We start from the raw sequence: 26,861 nt of genomic DNA on the forward strand, positions 1-26,861 counted from the left end.
ACCCAGTAGGAGGAGACACTGACTCAGGGCCACCGTTCTGTACTTCTATGCTGCCACGCTGGACCCTCACCCACTGGCATTAGCTGCACAGTGTCCCCCACCCCTTTTAGTCCCCCTTATGCCCACACACCCCTATCACTACCCAGTCTCCTGTTTTCCTGTGTCGTGACCTCCGCCAGTGGGGAGCCGCTGACCCGAAAACACCCTACTAGACTATTGCACACACACACACACACACACCTAAATAACTGCTTTTTAATTAAACAAAAGAATGCACACCCCCTTCCAAATCATATGCTCTCTATTTAACACATTTCACCTATAACTCAAGTTGCAATACAGGGCATCTTTCATACAATTCTAACCATATTTCTCACAATACAAACGTTCACAAATTAAGGGGGCGCAGCCCCTTACGACGGTGTGAAGAGCGTCCGTATGGCGCGTTGAATCACCTAGTGGACAGTATATATTGCGACTTCCTGATACACATGGGTTTAGCAGTATTACAGCGGAGCTACATGTGTATTATCCTAGGGCACCTGGAACCTTTAATCAGGCCCTGGGTTTAGGCACTGGTCGAGAGACTTAAGGTTAGGCTGTGTGTGTGGGGGGGATTAGGCTGAGAGGGAGTAAGTATTCTGACCACCAGTCATCCATCCAGCACTTTGAGTCCTATTGGGAGAAAAGTGCTATATAAATATCGTTATTATTATTATTATTATTATGTATCCCAAAACTATACGCATTTTGTAACAATATATCTGCTACATCGCTCAGTGTGTGCAAGTGATAGCGTTCTCCCACTGCCACTAGCAACTGGGGCAAGGTTTGATGTGCTGCTTATCAAACCTAGGGATATCCCTAGCAAGCTTGTTTATGCTAATGAAGGAGGAAGCATAATCTTTCCATCCTTCATTAACATTGTGCAAGTGTGTATAGGAAATCCCTACTGACGGGCATTCATTCCGATATCCGAAGTAATGCCTGTTGCTGTCTGTGGTGCTTCCAGTGCTTTCCATACACCACCCCTAGTACTATCTCTATACAGAGAAGAAGATTTAAAGAAGAGCGATGGCAAAAACTTAGATACAACACAGCTACAGTATTAGTCACCGACTAGTTAACCGTAAAATCATAGTTTACAAATAAATTCTCCCTTCATTGTTGTTTACTTGTTTATTAATTATTACTATTCACTCGCACACAATTATTTTTCTTCATAAATATCACTAAAATGAAAGCTACAAAAATATAGATTTTTTCAAAAGTAGCTCACTATGGGGCAGATGTACTAAACCTGGAAAAGAGATAAACTGGAGATAAAGTGGAGATAATGTAAAAGGAGATAAATACCAGTCAATCAATTCCCAAATATCATTTTCAAACACAGTTCATTGGTTGGTGCTTTATCTCCTTTAACTTTATCTCCAGTTTATCTCTTCTCCTTGAGTGGTGGGTTTTGCTTGGGCGGGACCAGTGGCGTCACTAGGCAGGTGCGGGGGGTGCGGGCCGCACCGGGTGTCACCAGTCTCTGGGGTGACACCTGCAGAGGAGATGGAGCTTTGTCCCCAGCGGGACGTAGCTCCAGATAGCGCTGGGATCAAAGAACCGATCCCAGCGCTCACAGTCCGAGCGGGGGGCGACGCTGCGGAGGAGAGAGGCGGCGATTTGAAATTGGCGCCTTTGTGGCCGCCAATGGAAAACGCTGCCCACGGCGTTTAAACACTGGCGCCATTTGGGAGCCAATCACGGCTCCCGAATGGCGAGCCAATAGAAAACGGCCGCGGCGAGCCAATCAGCCCGCGCCGTACTCTGCCCCGCCTCCGGCGTCTGACGTCAGATGCCGCCGGGAGTCAAAGGAGTAAGCACCCATGCCGGCGGAGCGCAGGAGCGCCCCGGCTGAAGATAGCTAGAGGAAGAGGACTGCGGCGATGGAGAGAAGAGCTCCGGCGGCCGCTGAAGAGGCCAGAAGACGCCGGGATCAAGCCAGAAGATCTCCGGTGCCTTCTGGAGGAAGAAAGGAAGCGCCGCCGCCACTGGCCAGGACAGACCAGCGGCAGAAGAAAGAAGATGGCGGCCATCACCGGAGATGCCAGCAGGGGTGGAAAGCAGAAGAGTTGACGTAGCTCCCCCCTGCGGCCTCTCCCAACCCCAGGTAGGCGGCCCTTGGGCCACCTACCCCTACCCTAGACCACCGGGTGTCGGGCACTAGGCTGTGGGTACTTTCAGGCCCCTCCGGCCTGTGGGCGTTCTAGTTGGGCCCTCTTGGCCCGGGGGCATATAATTGTTAGGCCCTCCTGGCCCTTTGTTTATTTGGTTGGGTCCTCCTGGCCCAAGGACTCCCCGGTGGCCTCACTAGGTCGGGCATTAGTCCCGTGGCACCAATTAGCCAGGCACTAGGCCCGTGGCACCACAGCCGGGCGCTAGGCCAGAGGCCCCCATAATTGGCATCATGGTGTGCAGTGTAATGGGCATCACGGTGTGTTGTAATGGGCATCATGGTGCGCAGTGTAATGGGCATCACGGTGCACGGCGTAATGGGCATCGTGGTGTAATGGGCATCACAGTGTGCAGCATATTATGTAATTGGCATCACGGTGTATGGTGTAAAAATTGGGGGGGGGGGGGGGTGACACCATGAGTTACTACACTGGGTGACACCAACCCTAGTGACGCCACTGGGCGGGACAAACCTACCAGGACAGGTTTGTCCTGCCCCAGCAAAATCCACCACAGATCATCGGAACTGGCCAGCCCCCCCTCACCTTCGCTCCGGTGTTAGTACGCCGGAGCTCCCCTACTGCCACTGCCGCCTGTCAGTGATCACACAGGTGGCAGGCTTGGGGATGTTTTGCGGCGGCTCGGGAGGACTCGGGTGCCTAACCTCTCCCGAGTCCCCCTGAGCCACCCCGAACATCCCTGAGCCTGCCGCCTGTCAATTACTAGTACTAATGGCGGCGGGGGCAGGGGAGCTCCGGCGTACAATCGCCGGAGCTGAGATGAGGTGAGGGGGATTGAGGGAAGGGGAGGGGACAGCAGAGCGGCCACTGGGGGGGTGCCCGGCCAGGTGATGCGCCAATGGTGCACACCTGGACACCACTGGCGCACATCTTCATTTTAGTGGTATGCCTGGAAATTATCCGGGACAGCCCACTGCGGCAGCGCAGCTGAGCCTGGAAAATTTCCGGGCATAGCACTCAAGTGGTTAATTCATCTGCCCCTCTATCACTAAGCCCAACTTTTGTTTTTAAATCCTTTAGGATATACTGTATCTGAAGCAAGTCTCCGTATTATTGAAAATAGCTATAGCAGATCGCTGAAAATAAATGTTACCACAGCTTTCCTATGTGTTTTGCATTTTGTTTCTTGAATGGCTTCAAGCTAATCCTTTTTTGTTTCTCATATCAGACAATAGCCATATCTGGAGATCCAATCCACACTCACAATATCTTAATATGTTGTTGGAACGGGATGCGGTCAGAATCCACCCAGTCAGGATGCTGGCGTGCAGTATACTGATGCTGACATTCTGTCTAACCCCAGAACACCAGCGCTGGAACACTAAAAACATCAGGGTGCTAACCCTGGAATACAGACAGCTGACATCCCAAATGTAATTATGCTGGGGCAGGTTATGGCATGCTGGGGAAGGGGTGGGTTTAGGTCTAGGCACTATTGGTGGGACTTAGTGTTATGCTGCGGAAAGGGAGGGAAAGGGAGTGACGAATCCAGGGGAGGGAAAGGGAGTGACGAATCGTTGGTGACCATGACACGGAACCGTGGAAGTTCAGACCGTGACACCCCAAGCAGTGAACAGGAACTGCATGGGTTTTCAAAGGTAGCAGGTGCTAGAAAGAACACTATGAATCACGTCATTGTGGCCCCAACCCCCAATATACAGCACCTGTTTGTACAGTACTGTATGACGGGGCAGAGCCAAGATGATGTCATCGTGTGGCCACTTCCCCAATACGACACTTAGTTTTCGCTGGACAAACACCTGATCTACCTTCTGGCCATGTCCCTACAAGACCAGCCATGCTTCCTCCTCCTGCAGAGGGAGGAAGTAAATCTGCAGGTATGCCTGTATGTAAGCAAATAATCTCACCTGTTCCAGTCCATTGGAGTTGTCTTTAATGTCATCGGGCAGTAAAATGAACATGCTCACTTCCTTACTAGCATAAGGCAGTTCAAGAACTTTTGTCTCAAGCTCCTCAATGTAAAACATATTACATTTATTTCTCTGGAACATCATCGGAACTGGTTTACTTTTTGTCTGTACAAAGAGACACAGTGTTTCTGTCAATGTAAAATACCAATTTGCTATAGAGTTATTGATCTGACCTCTAAACCTCAAAGCATGCAATAGTATAAGAAATATGTCAATTATATGTACATACCTTACTCATTCTAAATTGTTTTTGTTCTGTATTTTCTTCTGGAAATTTTAAATCCCAGTTTCCTTTAAAGTAAATTGCATTTACCAAGACAAGCTTAGTGAGTGCGTCAACAGAACCTGGAGCCAAAATGTCCTTTATTTTTCCTTGAAAAGAAGAAAACAGCATTCACTTCACTTTGCTCTGAATATTGGGGTATGGATCATTGGGTTGACACAAATTAGGTTCGACATGCTTTGGGTTGACTTCGTAAGATCGAAAGGCCTTGGGTGTACACCTCAAATAGGTTGACATGGGTAATGTCGACACAAGTTTTTCACATTTATGTCCTGAATGTTGAAAAAGTTGACATGGGCACCGGTTAAGTGTGCCACACCCACTCCCACGGCTCGCCGCGCTTGTCATGCTTCCGGCACAGTGCCTCGCTGCACTCGGCACACTATTTCATTGTCCTACCATGCCATAGTGGATGGTAGGGCACAGGTTGGCTCATTAAAAAAAATTGAAAAACTCATGTTGAACTATTAAATGTTGACCTTCCCATTGTTAACCTAATACTTGTGTTGACCTTCCAACCCTGTCCGCCATACACATGTCAACCTATTTCAGGTGTCGTTCTAAGGCCTGATGACCTTCAGTGGTTGACCCAATGCATGTCAACCTTAATGAGGTCGACCTAATGACCGTATACCGAATATTGTTATGTTTTAGTTACTTAACAGCAAAGCATCTACAATATGCCCATACCTCCCAACATGAGCCTTACCAGGAGGCACACAATGCTCTGTTCCTGTGCTTCCCTGGTAATGTATGATTGCCATCACCTGTGGTGAAACACCTCTCTTATTAGATAACATGTTCAAAACAGGTGACAGCAATCATAAAGTAAGAGGAAAGTCCAGGAGTAGAGTAGATTGTCCCTCTTGGTATGGGTCATGTTGAGAGGTATGTATGCCTATACCCTACCTAAAGATACCGGGACATGTGTTAAATTATTAATGGAGGTGGAGATGGTACATAAATGTTCAGCTGAATTTGTACATACTGTATTGTATTGTTTCAATGTAAATCTAATCCTAATTGCAACCTCTATCACATCTAACTATTATGCTAATTGCAGCCTATTCCTTACACTGAACTAAAATTGAGTGTCAACACTCTGGCTGAGGCTGTTGATATTCACTAGTACACTATAGGGTAAATTTACTAAAGTGTGAGTTTTTAGGTGTGAGAGATGTTGCCCATTAAAACCAGTCTGGTTCTAGCTACTATCCTTTAGAACATTGGTTCCAAAGGGTGTGGTATAGGGGTCCGACAGTCGGGATCCCGACAGTCATTAGCCCCGACGTCGGGTTCCCGCGTGGCCAGACTCAGACAGCATGGTGAGCGCAACAAAGCCCCTTGCGGGCTCGCTTCGCTTGCCACGCTCGCCACCTATTCTATTCTCCCTCTATGGGGTTTGTGGACCTCCACGAGGGAGAATAGCAGGTGGCCGTTGGGAACCTGGAAGTCGGTGTTTTGAAAGTCAGGATCCTCCAAACCCTGCTTCAAACCCTGGTCCTCAAGTAAGCCTAACAGTGCATGTCTATATTCCCAGGAGGTAATAGTGATATACAGTTATATTCACTATATATAAGACTCAAGGACACTTGACATATACTGTGTATATGATGCTTATATATTACATTTGCATTGATATTTCTTATTAATCTAACTTCTTTATAAATACAATGTGAAGATGTGGTGCTCACCCTCTGTCTGCGATTCTACCCAGCTGTTAATTTCCTTTGTGGTGTTTTCTGGATCACACAAGAAATCCACAGATTGTATTTCAGCATGAAAATATTTCTTCATTTGTTGCAAGTATTTCTTCAAAGAAAGAGAATAGTCAGTCCATGCATTTAATTACTTTAGGAATAAAAAGTATACTACAAGCAACAAATACTTTACAAACATACTGTACAGTATATGGTTGTTTTTGTAACCCTTTTCCTATAACATTTTCAGGGAACAACATAATTCCCCCCACCCTAACTTCAATATTGCATCTAGCACTGGTTGTATTTTTAAGAAGAATGGTAATAGGGGAGGATCCACATCGTATCCAACCCATACAGTTTCCAACCTGCTCTATATACCACACTGTATCTAGCCCGCTCCGTATCTCGTATGGTACATGGTATAAGGTTGACATGCATTGGGTCGACCACTGAACATCACCATGGGCTTAAGTCAACACCTCAGAAGGTCTAAATGGAGTGAGGTCGACAGGGTCATTAGGTTGACACAAGCATTAGGTCAACAGTGGTCGCCATTGTTTTTTCACGGGTTTTTCTTGAGGCAACATGTGCCGACTGGCGGTATTTCATGCCCTACCATCCACTAGGGCATGGAGGGAGAATAAAATAGTTTGGCCAAAATGGTGTCCATGTCGACATCTGGGACAAAAAAATGTGAAAAACCCATGTCGACCTTTTGACTGTCGACTGTGCCCATGTCGACCTCATGCTTGTGTCGACATAATGGCCCGGTCAGTCTAACCCCATGTCAACCTTCTGATGTGTCGACCTAAGCCCGTGTTGAACGTCAGTGGTCTATAGTCGCTACATTGGCGCCGTAGTCTAGAGGATGTGGGCGACACTCCAATCCTTAAATCTTGGCCACACCCGGTGCCCTCACCAAGAGGAATTTGTAAAAAGGCAGGTACAATGTGGCACTCGTGGTGAATTAAACACAATCAGTCAGGTATGAATTTCAAACTTTAATGAGACGTTTCTATACATGATACCCGACTGATTGTGTTTAATTCGCCACGAGTGCCACACTGTACCTGCCTATATACATATAATTAAGAAACAGGATAATTATCTTGTTCTGGACCCAAATAGATCCACAGCTGGGTTTCACCCCTCCTGATGTCTCTGTGAACATGTGTGCATATATAATCTATATAAATAAATATATATACAGAATGGACCTTATTTTGGTTAATTGTTTGCCGGGTGCACGCACCCAACGTTGCAGGTGGGGGGCATGGTGTGGCAGCAGATAGTCGTGCCCATGTTCCCATGGACATTCCCATGAAAACACTGGGCATTCCCATGGTAATCGTGCCATGACATGGGCAACAGTGGGCAAATATGCAGCCTTGCGAGTCCACCAGACGCCGCCCTGCAAATGCCCATACACACGCCACCCCCCGCACACCATGTTCATTTGCAGGGGATGCAAATGGATGTCCATTTGCAGGCTGTGGGGGAACACCAACATCATTCAATGGTCGCTTACCCTCGAATGATGTGGAAGGCCCATGCACATCTAAGGTTATTCTGAGGTGACATTAGATGGGCATGGGCATTCAGAAGGAAGTGGGCGGGCAGCTGACATTCCACTGCCCGATTACCATGGGAATGTCCAGCGTTTTCCTTGGAACACCTATAAAACACTGGGCGTTCCCACGGGTGCGACAATCTGCCACCGCACTACGCCCGGTGTATGCACATGCACAGAAATGGCATTCGCAGGGCATGTAGGGGTCTGTAGTATAGTGTAAGTTACAATAGGGTCAGTATTGTAGGTACAATTAGATCAGTAGTGTAGTGTAAGGTACATTGGGATCAGTAGTGTAGTTAAGGTACATTGGGGTCAGTAGTGTAGGTTACAATGGAGCACAGGCTGAATAAGGGTCTGTAGTGTTGTATAAGGAAAAATGGGTTCAGTAATGTAGTGTAAATTGCAGGACATTCTTCAGGCATCACACCCTATGGAATGCCCTTTCATGCACATTAAATCCAAATCCAAATTTTTTATCTTTTCCTGAATAATTACCTCTTCAGGCAAGCTTATCATATTCCAGAACCCCCACATAACCTCCAGTAGCATTCATATCTAATTGCATCAGGACTGTCTTGCAATCTGGTGGGACTGCCATGCTATAGATTCCTATCCTTATTTAAAGTATGCCTCTTATTATTCCTGTATATTATGAGCAGGGCCCACCTACCTCTATGTCGGTCTGTCACTACCTAGTATGTTTTATCACTGTTGTTTACAATTGTAAAGTGCAACAGAATATGCTGCGCTATATACGTAACTGTAAACAAATTAATAGTGTAATGTGGGCCACACATCAGACCAACTTTCCTCCAACCATCCAACTAGTTTGTTGGATTGAATAAAAACCTGGTACTGGATAGGAGGAAATGTAATTTGTAATTAGGTAATTTGTTTCCCAAATTCGGAAAATGGACAACAGCTGTCACTCAGACAATGTACAGTAGTTGGACCTATTTGATTTAAACAATTTCACTGAATGTTTTTGTCCATTCTCCTGAGTTTGTGAGCATATTGCTTATTGGCATTTGCCCCCATACAGTACCAGATTTTCAGTTCAACCAACCAACTAGTTGGATGGTTGGAGGAAAGTTGGTCTGATGTGTAGCCAGCATTAGGTACAATGGGGTCAGCATTGTAGTGTAGGGTACAATGTGGTCAGTAATGTAGTATAGTATACACTGAGGTCAGTAATATAGTGTAGGGTACAGAGGGGTCAGTAATTTATTGTAGTGTATAAATTGGTATAACGGTATAGAGAAGTCAGTGATGTAGGAGTCAGTGAAAACATGAATCATTTTTTGCAAAGACAATATGTAAAAGGGATGACCACAGCGCAGGGACAATATGTCCAATAAATCTGTAGGATTTGCAGGTTTCAAATAATTTCTCCAAAAGAAGCCACGTGATTTGTGTTAACTTAAAAAATATATAGTCACTTTATTTGTAAAGAAGTAGATCAAACCATAGGACCAATCCAATAAAAAATATAAAAAATTCCACACGACATCAAACACCCTGGGCGGGTAAGTTCTGGAGGGGGGGACCCCTTCGTTGGGGGGGTCCCCACTTCCCCTGGACCCCTGCCCAGGCTGACTGGTCAGTAGGGTTAATGTTTTGGCCGTGGGACCTTATATAATAAGTGTCCCCCGGCTGTGACATTACCCTGCCGGCTGGTTGGGCCTGGGGCTGGTTCTTAAAATATGGGGGACCCCTATTCAATTTGTCCCCCGTATTTTGGGAACCAGAGCCTGGGGCTGGTTTTAAAAAAATCAGCGGAGCCCTACACCAATTTTTCCCTGATTTTTTTAAAACCAGCCCCGGCTCTTTGAGCCTGGTGCTGGTTATAGGCATGGGGGGGAGGGGCTTATTTTATTTATTTATTTATTTTACACTGAAGCCTGCACGAATCTGACTGATCCTTGCAGGCTATAGCCAAATACGGCAGGAAAATGAAGCGTAATTTCCAGGCGTATTTGGCCTGCCATAGCGGCCGTATTTTCAATACGGGCACTTCGTAAATTAGGAATAACCATTCTTTTGAATGGTGATTCCTATTCGTATTGTCCGATGGTGTATACATTCGTATTTGTAAATACAAATACGAATGTGCCATAAATACGAATCTGTGTATTTTTGGCATAGTAAATGCCAAAAATACGAGTACGCCTAAAAAAATTAGGGATGTGCACCGGCCACTTTTCGGGTTTTGGGTTCTGATTACCTTGAGGTTTTGGGTTCTAATGGGTTTTGGCAAAACACCTCCTAAGTGTTTTGTGTTTGGATTTTTTGGGTTTTGGGTTCTGATTTTTTTGTTAAAAAAGCATAAAAACTGCTAAAATCACAGAATTTTGGGTTATTTTTGCTCCTACACTATATTAACCTCAATAACATTCAATTTCCACTCATTTCCAGTCTATTCTGAACACCTCACATCTCACAATATTGTTTTTAGGGCAAAAGGTTGCACCGAGGTAGCTGGATAACTATGCTAAGCCACACAAGTGTGCGGCACAAACACGTGGCTCATGTAAGAGTGGAACTGCAGTGGTAGATACGGCAGTACTAGGCACCAGGCAGGTAGATACGGCAGTACTGGACACAAGACAGGTAAAAAAGGCAGTTCTAGGCAGTGGGCCCCAGACAGGTAGATACGGCAGTATTAGGCAGTGAGCGCCAGACCAGACAGGTAGATACGGCAGTATTAGGCAGTGAGCCCCAGACCAAACGGTAGATACGCCAGTATTAGGCAGTGAGCCCCAAAAAAGATGGTAGATACGGCAGTATTAGGCAGTGAGGGCCAGACCAGACAGGTAGATACGGCAGTTCTAGGCAGTGGGCCCCAGACCAGACAGGTAGATACGGCAGTATTAGGCAGTGAGCCCCAGACCAGACAGGTAGATACGCCAGTATTAGGCAGTGAGCCCCAGACCGGACGGTAGATATGGCAGTACTAGGCACCAGACAGGTAGATAAGACAGTACTAGGCACAAGACAGGTAGATACGTCAGCAATACTAGTATTGTGCACCAGCAGAATTTATAATAATTAATTTTATTATTAGGTACTGCTTGGCAGTGGCACTCAGTGGCACACGTCAGCGCACCAGCAGCATGGAATTCTTTTTTACAGTCCCACACAGCACAAGTATTATTTTTTAATTAAATTAGATATACTGTAGCAGCCTAGTATGTAGTTGTACTACTAGGTAGGTACACTTAGGCAGTAACACTGCCAGTGGCAACAGTGGACTGAGTAAATAATACTGGCAACCTCTATTCACAGTATTCAAAGCAGGCAGCACCAGTGGACTATATATAATTAAATTAATTATTAATAATATAGCAGCCTAGTAGGTAGAGAAAATAAACTACTAGGCAGGCAGGCAGTAGCACTGCCAGTGGTCACCACAGAAGGTAGTTATATTACACACCACCAGTAGCTTTATGCAGTGCACCAGCAGAATTTATAATAATTAATTTTATATTAGGTACTGCTTGGCAGTGGCACTCAGTGGCACACGTCAGTGCACCAGCAGCATGGAATAATTTTTTACAGTCCCACACAGCACAAGTATTATTTTTTAATTAAATTAGATATAGTGCCCTAGTATGTACTAGGTAGGTACACTAGGTAGGCAGTAGCACTGTCAGTGGCAACAGTGGACTGAGTAACTAAATAATACTGGCAGATTCAGTGCAGGCAGCACCAGTGGACTATATATATAATAAAATTAATTCCTATTATTAATATATAATCTAATAATATTACAGGCACAGCACAGCACCAGAGGTAGGCCCCAGCACAGAGGAGACAGTAGTACTACAGGTACACAGTTAGACTGTTCTCCTAAGCAGAGAGGAGAACAGAGTACACAGCAGCACTGAGGGAGACAGCCCCAGCGAATAAAATAATTACAGCACAGCACACCAGAGGTAGACCGCACAGAGGAGACAGTAGTACTACAAGTACACAGTTAGACTACACAGCAGCACTGAGAGACAGCCCCAGCGATTGAAAAATATTGCGTTGAAGCTCAAGGTCAAGCTGAAGCAGCAGCACCAACACACCCTCTCCCAACCCACTACTAGACTGGAGTGAAGATGGCGGGCGCAGCAGCTGCTTTTAAAGCCTCGAGAAATCCGGCGCCGGGAATTGACGCTCTGACCATGCGGACGGACCCGAGTCAGGCGGGAATCTCCGAGCGCTGCTCGGAACCGGGCTCGGAATGATGACGTCCGTGGGGGCTCGGATCTCTGGAATCCGAGTTTGCACATCTCTAAAAAAAATATTGCATTTTACTACACAAATACGATTTTTTTAGGTGTATTTGCCAAATTTCCCCCAATGTTACAGATAATTAAGAAGTACACTAAAGAAGTTTGGAAAAAAAGTTATTTTCCATATGCCTAAACTATCATTCATTTACAGGTAGAACAAAGCAAATGCCACATAAAATATACAAGAAGTAATTTTACCATATCCGTTTTGGAAACTGAAGACTTTGTAAATGCATTGTAGACCATATACTCAATATTCATTATATAATATAACATATTGGTCAAGTATTGCTTTATATGTTCAAAACTGGGTAACGCATCTGTTTAATATTAAAATTATGATTCTGCTAGTTCAGTATAGTGGGCCTTTTCAGCACAAACAAGAAATATAAAATAATGGACAACTTACCGAAACAATGTGGTAGCTTTTTTCACTGTACAGCCCATTAGCTATTTTCAAGGAGTATTTACTGTTGGGTTGATTGATGTGTGAAGACAATTCTTCAAAAACTTGTGGAATGTTTTTAATGTCCACAGCATCTGTATTCTGAAAACCAAATCCATAGATTTACATTTTAAAACTTTTATGAAAGCATATTACTATGCTAAATCATGTCATACAGTATTTTAAGCCCACTGCCACTGATGGTGGAGAGCCTGCCACTAGGATCCATTACTATTAGGGAGGTAAGAGACTGCTAGAGATATTTTTGTCCCCCACCCACGTGGTGGGGTGGGGTGTGGTGGGGATCTATTTCATTTGGTGGGTGAGAAGTAATTTTAGTGATAGCTCTCCTGCAAGTCGTTAATGACACCTCCCTCATCCATGCATGTCCGGATGAGGGAGGTCATTGTCAACAATGGCCATCGCTATCCCCACCACCTGACTTGCCGATGTCTGCCCCCCACCAGGTTGTGTAGTGTGTATGAGCCTTAAGCTAGAATCTTTGAAAGCACTGTCTAGTAAATGTAGCCCACAGTCTAGTAAATTCAATTTGAATGTTAATGTTATTAAAATGATGCACTTGCCTTTTTAATAAAACAAATAATAAAAGGATGAAACAAATTTACACTGTGTCCCTCCCTTGTTTTATTAAATAATGGGCCAGATGCACCATGCTTCAAAAAGTGAGAGTGAAAAAACAACCAGCTCCCTACCCCGCCTTACCCCGCCAGCACTGCTTTCCATTGCCGCCGATGCTGGGTGCCCGCCTCCTCTATCATCCTCAAAAATTGTCTGCTGTAAGCGGGCCGACATTTAGTGAGAGCTATTTTTTCCATTATCAGGAGCCAGCCAGGAGGAGAGGCGGAACCGCAGACAAGTAGATCTGCGGGTCCCGGCCACACACCTGGAGTCGGCAGTAATGACAAGCAGCGCCAGCGGGCAAGGTAGGGCAGTGCAGCGCATCAATAGCCCCACAGACCCCAGCGCCCACACTTACTTAGCGCCTCCCAGCGACCACGGGGTCTGCGGGGCTATTGTTACACCACTGTTCACTTTGGATGATTAAATCACTACACTTAAAAGGTGACTGTTCACATATTCCTTTTACAAGATCATTCATTGGATGTGGGAGCAAATGTAATAGGGTGCTATTGTTTAGACTGCAAATTTTTGGTTAAAAAGGCCGAATTTGCACGTTTACAAAAAATTGCACATGTAATAGTGTGAATTGCTGTAAAATTCATACGTTTTGCCATGACCAAAAATCGCATCCAGATGTTTTCCCATAGAAAACAGCAAACTCACATATGTAATAGAGTGTGATTGTTCAAATCGCATACCTATCAGGACTAAAAAATTGCCCCAAATATACACCTTCTTCTGGCAGGCGAGTTTGACAGAGCTATGCACAGATCAGTGAGATCTGTCCATAGCTTTGTCCACAAAAGTGTTTAAAAGTAATATTAAAAAAAAAAAAGTCCCCTCCCCCAATTAACTGGGGTCCCCTTTATTTAAGAAACCAGTACCCTGCTTTTTAGGTTCCAAAAATGCAGGAGACAAAAATAATAGGTGTCCCCCGTATTTTGGAACCAGCATCAGGCTCCAACAGCCAGCAGGATGATGCCACAGCTGCTTGAGACATTTTATATGAGCTCCCTCAGTCAAAACATCACCCCCTGGCTAGACAAGCCTGTCCGGTGTTCCTGGGGGAGTGGGGACCACCAATATAAGGGTCCCCCTCAGACTACCGTCCAGAGCTGAAGCCCAGGGATGTCCCCGGCACCCCTAGGTGGTGAGTGCCAGGTTGATTTTTTTGTTGTAAAAAATAGATTTAAATAATAACATTGGGTTGTTCTGTCAAACTATAAGTCCCAGCAAGCCACCCTTACATGAAGGGACTTGGAGAACCACAAGTCCCAGCATGCAGGGCATTAAAGGGCACGATAGGGCTTGTAGTCCAATAGCATGACCAATGTTCATATAAAAAGACACTGACACCCTGTAAATTATAGCTTTAAAATATATACATGCATACACCCATTCACACATGCAAAGATACATATAGAGATGGGGCTTGGTCCATCTTTGCAGGGCTGGCGTTTCTAACGCCAGCCCCGCCATCCCACCATTCCCACCAGGGGGCGCCCACGCACGAGACGCTCGCACGCCCCCTTGCAACGGAGCCTGCCTCCGGTCCCCGCCGCCTCCCCCACCGTCGCAGCAGGTACCCCTCACCGCCCCGAGCGCCCCCTAACCCTGCCCATCTCCCTGAAGCAGAGACGGGCAGGGACACACAGCGTCCCCGCTGAGAGACTGGGACGCGCGTGCTTGTGAGATGCACGCGTGTCCCAGTTCAGTGTAGCCCCTGTCCGCCAGCGCTCGCCAGCGTGGAGGGTCTGGCGAGCCCCGACCAAGGATGGCAGGGGCTACATCTGTACTTACTATGCCACGTTCCTCTGCAGGTTGGTCCTCTTTTCCAGTATGATATCCAGGGGATTATGGTTAAAAAACAAACAAATTATCAACTTCCCACAGGTGGCTCTCCCCAATACTGAGCTCGGCCCTAATTGGATGTAGCTCTCTCCTATGGAGAGGGCTACATCCAGTCAGGTGGAGAGCTTCAATGGAGGTCATCCCTGATTGGATGAGGGGAGTCCCAGTAACTGCCATCACCAGGGAAGAGGTGCCTGTGAATATACACATTGCATTCTGCCGGGAAATGCATTTGTTTTACACCATGGATTTCTACAGGAGAAGGGGACCGACCTGCTGGGGAGTGGGGCAAGGGGAGCATGGATGTACGTACGTTGTATAAATGTGTGTATGCATTTATGATATTAAAGTTATACTGTACTGCTTATGAGTAATTTTTTGACATTGGTCATGCTGTGGAACTAAAAGTCTCAGCAGGCTCTTAATTGCACTGCATGTTGGGACCTTCGATTTTCCAAGTCCCTGCATGTGGGTTAGGTTTGCTGTGACTTATAGTTCCAAAGTATAACCCAATTTAATTATTTTTTAATTTTACACAAAACAATCACCCCGGCATCCACTGCCCAGGGGTGCCGAGGACAGCCCTGTACCTCAGCCAGCGTTATAATGTTTCAGCTGGGGAACATGCATAAAAAGTGTCCCTCGGCTGTGGCGTTACACTGCTGCCTGTTGAAGCCTGGTGCTATTTCAAAATACAGGGGACCCCTATTCTTTTTTGTCCCTCATAGTGTTGGAACGTAACGGGACACCTGAAGCTGTTTCGTTTTGTTACCCAAAATGAAGCACACTCCCTTACTAAAAACACTAAAATCACATTTCCATTAGATAAAAACTGCAACTTGACTAAATATTGAAAATTTTTATTACTAAAAATCTCCAGAAATCGAAAGTAATTTCTGGCTTGGTCTGAAACTCTGCACCTTATTACAAGTGCAATTTTCAAACGAAAATTGCACATGTGACGTTTAATATGGTGCATTTTTTTTTAGCTGTCACACCCTATGACAAAAATCACACCCTATGACATTTGCCCATGTTCTGATTCTATTCTGAAGGTTGTCTGTTTCCACCTATGAGAAAAGGGAAATGTATTTTCCCAGAAAAAGAGAGAAACTTATTATTTCATTGATGCTAAACTTGTATATAACAAACTATTTCCAGTATAGTATTTATATATTAAAGTCAAACACTGTCTTAACATTTTATTATTTACATATGTTTGTAAATTAATTTATATTTATAAAGGTGTTCAGACTCATGACCAGTTTTGGTTTCATCCTTTAACAAACTAAACAACAGTTTTAAAATTGTACTGTACACTGTTTAATTGGAATCGGTACATCTGTCAGAATGAACTTAGGTCTACAGTCATTAGGTCGAACCCATTAGGTAGACTGGCTGGAAGGTCAACCTGATTTAAGGTCGACATGGGCCAAGGTCGACATGACTTAAGGTCGAATTTGCATAAAGGTCGACATGAGGAAGGTCGACTGGTCATAAGGTCGACGTGGGTTTTTCACTGTTTTTTTATCCGAATGTCGACACAGTCGACATGGACACAGTTGGCAATGAGAATCGGACCCTCGCATCGCTCGCTTCGCTCGCAATGCATCGGGCACGGTGGCTCGCTTCGCTCGCCACAGCTTTAATAACCTCCTCCACGCCCTAGTGGATGGTAGGGCATGAAATACCGCCTGTCGGCACATGTCGGCTCAAAAAACAGTGAAAAACTCATGTCGACCTTATGATCCAGTCGACTTTCCTCATGTCGACCTTTATGCAAATTCGACCTTAAGTCATGTCGACCTTGGCCCATGTCGACCTTAAGTCAGGTCGACCTTCCTGCCAGTCGACCTAAGTTCATTCTAATAGATGACCGCTTCCCGTTTAATTCTCTTTAATACTGAAGTTTTCTGTCAAAGCACTGAAATTTATTTATCTTCGAAAATGATATAGTTATATATAGTGAATATAGGGGGGCATCCAATTACCCACGGTAAAACAGCAGGAGAAAAAAAATACATTATTCACTATTTTATATATTATGTTTTTTTATGGGCTATCCTATTTAATCGCCGTGACAGACCATTTTACTGCAAAAACACACAGGTTCAGTGAAATTGTATTTTGAAAACTGTGTATTTAGTTTTTTTCCCAGCTGCAGACTTCAGGGATAGCAGAGAAATGCAGTGGCGTAACTATAGCATCGCAGCCCCCGCGACCACGCGCGCGAGGGGGGGGGGGGCGCTGTACATGTGCGGGCGCCGGGGGCTGCAGTGCAATAGTTACACCCCGCCGCCCCGCTGTAATCCCCCGCAGTCTTTACCTGTCTTCAGTACGCGCTGGTCCCGGCTCCCTTCTTCTGCTATGAGGACCACCACAAAATGTCCGCCCCCATTTAGCAGACAGTTCTATGAAACTGTCTGCTGTATGGGGGCGGACATTTTGTGGTGGTCCTCATAGCAGAAGAAGGGAGCCGGGACCAGCGCGTACTGAACCGAACGTAGGTAAGACTGCGGGGGATTTGCATGGGCGGCAGGGGTTGGTGCGGCGGGACGGGCGGGAGTTAATGCGGCGGGGTTGGTGCGGCGGGGCAGGCGCCCTCCCTTTAACGGCCACATGTTAATTACACAGGTTCTGTGGCAGTTTAAAATCAGGTGAAGTGGAGTCTTGAAGTCAGCAAGCCACAGAACCTGTATAATTAATATGTGTCCGGAATTAAAGGGACTAGGTGGTAACCCTAGTTACGCCACTGGAGAAATGATATGCAGGCTGAGAAGAGTGATGATCTACACCGCAGGCATTACCACCATGGTCCTCAAGGCACACCAACAGTGCAGGTTTTGTAGACATCCAGGCTTGAGCACAGGTGACTTAAATAGTATCTGAGGGATTCTGATTAATCCATCTGTGCTGAAGCCTGGATATCACTAAAACCTTCACTGTTGGTGTGCCTTGAGGACCGTGGTCGGGAGTGCCTGATCTACAGGTTAGAGAGGATGATCTGCAAATTAGCTTTTTCTTTCTTTCTTTTTTTTCTTTCTCAACAGCTGCTCAGTCCCCCGGCCCAGTGTTACATCACTAATAGTCAAATACTGGAGGTCATACAGCAGTGGGAGAATGCCTGGATCTGTAAGTATTACAGATCCATATGTTTCCTTTGTGCCCTGAAGATTGGACTTTGTCCCAAAGTGAAATAGAAAATAAACACTACTTGTTTCACCAAGTTGGAGCCCCAGAGTGCCGCCTACTTTCTGGTGTATATGGATAGATAGAGATATGTGGAGTTGTGTGACTTCTTTTGCTACAATACATGAACTGCTAGAGCTTTGTAGAGAGTTTCTTACAAATAATGCATATTTAGTAAATACAATGAAATGTGGGATAAAATAAACAAGCCTCAGATGAAATATAGATTTACCTTTGAATGAGAGCCGCGTGCACCTTCAGGTTTCTTGAAATTTAAAACCTAATAAATAAAATATATACATAGGCATATAAATATAATGTATGATACATTATTGACACAGAAAGTGCTAATATGTAGTAATACCATGCTTGCCTAGTATATATATATGATTTAAAAAAATGTACCCCATCAGGGGTACTCGCCCATTATTTAATGGGTGAGTACCCATTTAATTATTCTTTCCTATGAAAATGGTGGGTGTTCCCATGGATACAGGGTCCAGCCAGCTGGGGGCAGGCAGCTGATGTCACATGATGTCAGCCGCCCAGTGGCGGATTCAGGGGGGGGGCACCCGGGCACGTGCCCCCTGTCATTTCCTTTGTAGCTGAGGATCAGGGCTTTCCAACGAGCCCAGCCCCATGTCTCTAGCCCCCCGGGAACCAGAGATATCGCCTGGCAAAGCTGTAACGTTTTTTCCCCATAGGATAATATGGGACCTGTCAATTCCGACCCCCAGCCGGTTCCGACGGCTGCCAGTTCTCCCCCTGGCATCACAATATAATACCAGGCTGGTCCATATCAGTCAATCGGTTCCAGAGATATTACGTGTAAACTAATTTTTTTATTTTTTAAATGTAATTTCATGGCTGTTCATGTTCTTTGAGGGCAGATTACTCTAGAACCAAACGTTCCAGTTTCACTGGAACAAACTCATTCAAAGCCCACTCAAAAGTTCTTCAATATGATATTTGTCTCATGTAAATGGATCAGTTGGTTCCGAAGATATAGCCGGTTAAATAGGATAACTGGTTAAAGGGCGGGAGGGGTGGTTTTCTCTCCCCCTCACACCAGAAAATTCAGGGACTAGGCTGGTGTAAAAGGCCAACCTGGGAATGCATTTTCTTGTGTGAAAGGGGTATTATTTCAAATAGCTGGGACCTGCAGTGCTCTAAATACAGCCAGGCTCTGCCACTGTCAGTGGCTATCACTTCTGCCTGGCGGCTGTCCCCCATTTACCGCAAGCATGTATTCCCCTTGGCAATGAGCATGTAATCCCACATGGCAATGAGCATGGAACCTCTGGCAATGAGCATGGAACCCTTGGCAGTGAACATGTCATTTTTCAGCTCAAATCAGACAGAAGCCTAGGTGAGTTTGACAAATCATATAGTATATATATGATTTAAAGAAATGTACCCCATCAGGGGTACTCGCCCATTATTTAATGGGCGAGTACCCATTTAATTATTAATTCCTATGAAAATGGTGGGTGTTCCCATGGATACAGGGTCCGGCCAGCTGGGGGCAGGCAGCTGATGTCACATGATGTCAGCCGCCTACCCTGTCTTCGTCCCGGCGCCCGCATATAAAAGTCAGTTCAGACACTTTTATAATCCTGCCATACCCATGTTGACCCTAAATTTTGTCGACCTTCTGTCAATGTCGTCTTGTCACTGTTATCCATTAGTGGTCAACCTAGGTTGATCTATCTCAAATACCGTAGCCTTAAGAAATCACCATCCTGGGATGCCTACAAGCAAGGTGCTGCAAACTGACCTCCGCACAAACTTCTATTATACAGATGGAGCTGATCTAGTTTAGTGGAGGTCGGGCGATCGGACCGCCAGCCGCCAGAAGGGGATGCCGCACACGAGACACTCATGCATCCCCTTCTGATGGAACTCCCCATAGGTCCCCACCACCTTTCCGTCACTGTCCGCCGGTCCCCGCCGCCTCCTCCCATCCCCCCTAACCCTGCCCGTCTCATTCTGGTGAGCCCCGGCACTGGCAGAGAGGCGCTCTATCTGTACTTCTGTGGCCATGCCTTCTCAGTGGTGAAAATGAGCATGGCTTACAATTTCAGCATTTCTGCTAATCACTCCCCCTTCTGGGAGGCTATTTTTGGGAGTGCACGTGGCTACTAACGCACGCAATAGTCCCGCTGGTTGGTACTTCTATGGACGGATGTATGTATAATCTAGCCATGCTCAGAAATGATGCAGAGCTAGTACCCGACACCTCAGGTGTGACAGAGAATTTCAGTGCAGGAAAGAGAGAGAAAGCAGCGTAATATGCTAGATTATTGTGCATTGGGAAATGCCCAGCATGTTATGTGGGTCCCCATGAAAACGCTAGGGGTGAAATGTAATAGGTTGCGATTTTTGGACGAGTTCCAAACTCGCCAGAAATCGCACCTTTAAAAATCACGTTTTTTGCCGCAAATTCGCATATGTAATGAGATGCGAATTAGCGTCAAAAAATGCGATTTGCCGCGATTTCGGGCGATTTTCAGTCATGAAAATGTGCGCATTTTCAGTCATGAAAATGTGCGCATTTTCATATATGCGATTTTGGGTAAAAAAAAAAAAAGAAACGGCGTGGGGTCCCCCCTCCAGAGCATAACCAGCCCGGGGCTGAAAGAGCCGGTCCTGGTTTCATAAAATCACAGGAACAAACAAGTTGGGGTTCCATGCATTTTATAAAACCAGCACCAGGCTCAAGGGCCGGTCCTGGTTCCCAAAATACGGGGGACAAAATGACTAGGGGTCCCCCGTATTTCAAGAACCAGCACCGGGCCCAACCAGCAAGCAGGGTAATGCCACAGCCGGGGGGAGACTTTTTATACAAGTCCCCCCGGCCAAAGCATTCAGCCCTCTGACCGGTCAGCATGGGCAGGGGTCCTGGGGGAGTGGGGACCCCCCCAAAGAAGGGGTCCCCCCCCTCCAGAACTTACCAGCCCATGCTGAAGCCCGGGGCTGTCCTCGATGCTCCTGGGCTGTGGGCATCGAGCTGATGATTGGTGTAAAAAATAGCTGAAATCCTATTGTATATTGCTGTGGAACTATGAGTCCCAGCAAGCCTGCACCACATGAGTCCCAGCATGTGGGGCAATAAAGGGCCCGCTGGGACTTGTAGTCCCACAGTAGTACAAATAGTTAAAAAAGTACACAAACACACTGACAGTAAAACTTTACTACATTAGGAGCCCATACATCCAATACTCACCTATGTTGCCACAAAGGATCGGTCCCCTTGTCCAGTAGAATCCACTGGGGTGCCTGTGGAGAGAATTCATACTCACCGGACGTCTTCAGCGCTTCTCCGGGTGCCCAGCAGCATTCTTCCCACGGTCCGGCGCTCTGTTTACATCTGGGGCTCCGCCCCCAGACCGGGACTTAGCCCCGCCTACCAGCCAATGATGGTCCAGCATGGGGGTTTTCCCGGACCATCATTGGCTGGGAGGCGGGGCGAAGTCCCGGTCTGGGGGCGGCTCCCCCCGCACTGACAGGCGGCGGGGAGAACCGGCTTTCTCCGTTGCCTCTAACAGCTTCTGTAGCGCTGTCCCAGTGCTACAGAGGCTGAGAGCGCGATTGGCTGAGCTATGCGTCTCCATAGAGACGCATAGCTCAGCCAATCAGGACTGAGCTATGCGTCTCCATGGAGACGTATCGGCCAATCGCGCTCTCAGCCTCTGTAGCTCTGGAACAGCGCTACAGAAGCTGTTAGAGGCAACGGAGAAAGCCGGTTCTCCCCGCTGCCTGTCAGTGCGGGGGAAGCCGGCTGTGAAGCAGCCAGATCAGCGCTGGATCCAGGAATGGTAAGTAACGCTGGTGTAAAAGTGAGGTGTGTGTGTAATAAACTTTTACTTCTCTGTGTGTGTGTTTTTTATAAACATTCTTTTTACAGGTGGACTACAAGTCCCAGCGGGTCCATTAATGCCCCGCATGCTGGGACTTGTGGTTCTCCAAGTCCCAGCATGCGGGGGAGGTCTGCTGGCACTTGTAGTTCTCCGGTATAAAGCAATGTAACGTATGATCGATTTAACCCTATCAGGCCGGCGTCCACTGGCCACGGACGCCGGTGACAGCCCCGGGCTTCAGCCCTGGACGGGTGAAGCCTGGGGGGGACCCCTTTATTGGGGGGGTACCCACTCCTCCAGGTACCCCGTCCAAGGCTGACCAGCCACGGTGCTCATGTTTTGGCCGGGGGACCTTGTATAAAAAGTGTCCCCCGGCTGTGGCATGACACCGCGGGCTGTTGGAGCCCGGTGCTGGTTTCAAAATACGGGGGACCCCCAGATTTTTTGTCCCCCGTATTTTTGGAACCAGGACCGGTCCAAGAGTCCGGGGCTGGTTTCAGAAATACGGGGGGACCCCTATGCTTTTTGTCCCCCCGTATTTTTGGAACCAGGTCCGGCTCAATGAGCCCGGGGCTGGTTATGCTTAGGAGGGGGGACCCCACGCCGTTTTTTTTTAATAAAAACACTTTTACACATTTTTATTAACAGGACCATGCACAGATCTCAATGATCTGTGCATGGTTCTGTCAAATTCGCCTGTCAGAACCTGGTCTATTTTTTTTGCGATTTTTGGTAACATTTACCAAAAATCGCACCCTATTACATTTGCGAGTTGTATACTTTATAATGGGAAAACATCTGGATGAGATTTGAAATGTGACTAAAAATCGCACTTTCAAAAGTACGATTTCGCGGTAAAAAGTGTGATTTTTTACCGCGATTTTCAACCTATTAAATGTGCGATTTTCGGAAAATGTGCGATTTCGGCCGTTTTTGACCAAAAATCGCACATGTCTAAAAATCGCAACCTATTACATTTCACCCTAGGTGTTCCCATAGATACGAGGTCTGGCAGATGCCTGCTGGGGGTGGATGGCTGACATCACCATGGGCAGAAGCCATTGGTAGCTTCTGCCCATGGGCTTCACCACTGGCAAACATTACATGGAGGGGGCTAGTAAACACACATACACATACATTCAGTTGTATGTAATATATGTACTAGGTGCCTTACTCTTGGAATTGGCAGCACCGTTTTGGTTCACAGAACCTCATGAAACTAGGTAATGGGAATCTGGGGTGGGTTTATAGAGGAAGGGGAAGTGAAGCCAAATACCTGTGTGAAGCAGCGGCTGTGAAGCAAATAGCACTGCTGATCTCCCCACTAAGGCAGCCAGCACATCTATTACATACAATATTACATGTATGTTTATATGCAGGGCCGGCACCACCAGCTTTAGGCATTTTCCCCCATCCCGCCTGGGGCGCTCCGGTGACTAGCACCTGCACTGTTTATGGGCGGGATGTACTAAAGGGAAAATGCAGTAAAACGGGGGTTTTACCGCATTTTCCTATGTACCATTACCTGTCCGCCCCGTCTCCTCCTGGCAGGGTAACGCCACCCTATGGGCTTCTATCGCCGCCCGGCATCCGCACGACCCCCCTTCCCTTCCTCCATCGATCTCCTCCTCCCCCAGCAGGTGTCACAGCTGGGAGGACATCCGGCTGCAGGGGGGAGGAGGAGATGCAGGGGGTCACTGACAGCCGCCGGGATGTGACGGAGGCCCCCGCAAACCACATTACAGGTATCGTGGGGGTCTCAGTCACCACAACCCGATGCTAGCCGCATATGTGAGTACTGTACATATGCTGTAGCATCGCAGCAGCTGGCAGGCGAGGGGCGGCGATGTATATTAATACATCCCACCCTTAATGTGTTATTCGCCTCCACAATGCTAACTATTTCAGCAGAGAGCTTTCTGTACTAGACTAATGTACCTCACTAAGGGTACCAACCAATCAGCTCCTACCTGTTATTTTTCAAACACCTGTGACATGGCAGGTAGGAGCTGAATGGCTGGGGGTTTATCACTCTCCATTTTATCACTTTTCAAGCTTAAATGAGAAATTGTATGTTAAAAAAGAGTATGCTTTGTTAAAACTTTGTTGTGGAAGTATTTTGAAAAAGTGGGATTAAAGAATCCCCATGCTTATTTTCAGTATATTATAACCTGAGACCACAATACTATGCACTTTATCAGAATATAGGGCATTTGAGAAATGGCATGCCGTCCCAGGGTCAACAATGTCTAGGTCAACAGTCACTAGGTCAACCACTAAGAGTCAACCGTACTAGGGGTGGGACGTACTATGATGAAAATGCGGTAAAGCCCTGTTTTACCGCATTTTCAAATTTACTAAAACTCGGCCGCACCGTCTTTGGCCTATGGACTTCTATCGCTGCCTGCTGCCCGCCATCTGCACCCCCCTCCCCTGTCCTCCTGCTGCTCCTCCCCCCCCCCCTAGCATGTCACAGCCGGGGATGTCCTTCCAGCTGCAGGGGGGAGGAGGAGATGCTGGTGATGCCGCAGAGCCCAGGAGGTGACGGAGACCCCTCAAAAACCACATTACAGGTATCGCGGGGGGCCTCCGTCACCACACCGCGATGTCAGCCGCATATGTTAGTACATATGCACTAGCATCACGGTGGAGGCATGATAAGGGGAGGCAATGTGTGTTAATACATTCCCGCCCTAGGTCAGGTATGTCCAAACTATGGCCCTCCAGCTGTGGTCAAACTATAAGTCCCATCATGCCTTGCTGCAGTTTTGCTATTAGGGAATGTTAAAACTATGGCAAGGCATGCTGGGATATCTAGTTTCACAACAGCTGGAGGGCCATAGTTTGGACATGCCTGGACTAGGTGAACACCTTGAAATGGTCAACATACCATAGATCGGCATTGACAGGTCAACACAAGCTTGAGATAGACATGGGCATGGTCTACACCCAAAGGTTGATATGCATTTTGAGGAAATATTAGTGTGCTGAGCGCAGCGAGCCATGCGAGGGGACGCTGTACATTTATACAGTGTCGATGTCGACATAGACACAAAACCGTGAGAACTGCATGTCAAACGTGTGGGTGAGAACTTATGACGACCCAAAACTTGTGTTGGCCTCCTGTCATTGTCAACCTATGGTATGTTGACCATTCAAGGTGTCCACATAGTCACTGCTGACCATTAATGGTCAACCTAGTGACTCTCGACCTAGACACTGTCTATATCTTATAACGTAACCTTGATAAATCACCATTCTGGGGTACATACAGTACAAGCAAGTTGCTACAAAGCTGAACTCCACACAAACTTGTGTTGCACTTCTGTGGCCATGCCGCCTCAGTGAAGAAAATGGACATGGCTTGTAATTGCAGCATTGCTGCCGCTCACTCTCCCTTCTGGGAGACCACACCTATATTCGGGAGTGCATGCAGCTACCGACGCACATAATAGTCCCGCTGGCCAGTACTTCTATGTTGGGAGGTATGCATAATCTAGCCTTGCTCAGAAATAAAGCAGAGCTAGCACCCGACACCTCAGGTGTGACAGAGAACTTCATTGTAGGAAAGAGAGAGAAAGCAGCACAATATTTTAGAAGATAATGATCAATCCCATTATTCTATGTGTGCATCTGCATGGGTCATTTATCTTGTCCTGTTCTTCTGCCCTGAGTTACCATTGTGAAAAGTGCACAAATGAGCCACTGTGGAACAGGTATTGTGGTCTGTTTTAAATATTTTACCTTCAATGGAGTCTCAATATTGTCAAGGGCTGCATCTGACACAGAAGGAGAGGGTCTCTCAATACCGAAGACCCTCATACATTATGCAGGACTAGTGTGGAGAAGTCAGTTCAAAGAAAAATATATTTTTTTTCAGTTAATAAAATAGTGTGACACCAAGCAAGCAGTAGTAGTTTACAATGTTGGATGTTCTATGAAACAAGATCATCTATCACAATTGCCTTAATTTATGTACTGTCCTTTCCTTGTCCAAATTGGCAAATTACTTACTTCAGCCATCTGCTTTTGAGTGTTGCCCTTTGCACCAAGACAGACCATGGTCAGGGTAGAAGCAATGCTCAAAGGAGAGAAAAAAATATTTTTTTCATTGGTTTCAATTACATCCTTATAAAGATTCACAGCAAACTTGTTGAGTGATGTAGTTAAGGCCTCCATTATCCTCTTCTTACTGTATGTAGACCCTATGCAAAAAAATTGACAAAACAAAGAAGGTGAGTAAGCAAATAAAACAAAAACAATACACATATACCCTAACCCCCCCCCCACACACACACACACATACACACATACTGTACACACACATGAGTACCTGATATTGCTTATTCTTCACAACTGTCACACTTTGCAGTTACACCCAGATATAAACAGAACTAATGTAACATTTCCTGAAATATCATCAATCTCTGTCTCAACAGGTTATTTTGCTTAATATCACATGGGAAGTAGATTTGCCAACACAGATGAATCATAGAAAGGGGATAGGCATCATTATACATGCTTCTGCAAACTTTGGCATGTCTAAAAAAAAAAAAAGAGCACAGACATGGGGATATATATATATATATATATATATATATATATATATATACACACTGTATATAGTTTTATAATAAATAAAATTAAACACATTTTATAAAATAGCTTACATAGTCTACAACCATAGGTGTGCGCACATTGAGTGTTAGGGGTGCACAGGCACCCCCTAATGCTGTGCCCACCCTTATGAACACCGCTGCCGCTAGTAATACCTTTAACCAAAGAATTTTGCTTTTTAGAACTGTATTCCATTTAAGGAAGCGCCTGTCAATCAATTATGCGTGTTTTCATTGTTAATTGT

At 46.1% G+C, this 26,861-nt stretch overlaps 1 protein-coding gene across 1 annotated transcript in view; it reads right to left on the reverse strand.

Annotated features, from left to right (window-relative positions):
* LOC146080585 (leukocyte elastase inhibitor-like) overlaps positions 1 to 26,423 on the reverse strand; it is a 56,310-nt gene extending 29,887 nt beyond the window's left edge. Inside the window, exons 1-7 of the mRNA XM_083188036.1 lie at positions 26,334 to 26,423; positions 26,015 to 26,205; positions 18,373 to 18,420; positions 12,423 to 12,560; positions 6,152 to 6,269; positions 4,404 to 4,546; positions 4,112 to 4,279 (exon numbers count right to left, since the gene is read on the reverse strand). Coding sequence (XP_083044162.1) covers positions 4,112 to 4,279; positions 4,404 to 4,546; positions 6,152 to 6,269; positions 12,423 to 12,560; positions 18,373 to 18,420; positions 26,015 to 26,179 — 780 coding nt within the window. The 5' untranslated portion in view covers positions 26,180 to 26,205; positions 26,334 to 26,423. The remainder of the gene's footprint in view (positions 1 to 4,111; positions 4,280 to 4,403; positions 4,547 to 6,151; positions 6,270 to 12,422; positions 12,561 to 18,372; positions 18,421 to 26,014; positions 26,206 to 26,333) is intronic.
* Positions 26,424 to 26,861: the final 438 nt, after the last annotated feature.

Source organism: Crinia signifera, chromosome 5 (assembly GCF_055691185.1).
Source record: "Crinia signifera chromosome 5, ASM5569118v1, whole genome shotgun sequence".
NCBI classification, from domain to species: Eukaryota; Metazoa; Chordata; class Amphibia; order Anura; family Myobatrachidae; genus Crinia; species Crinia signifera.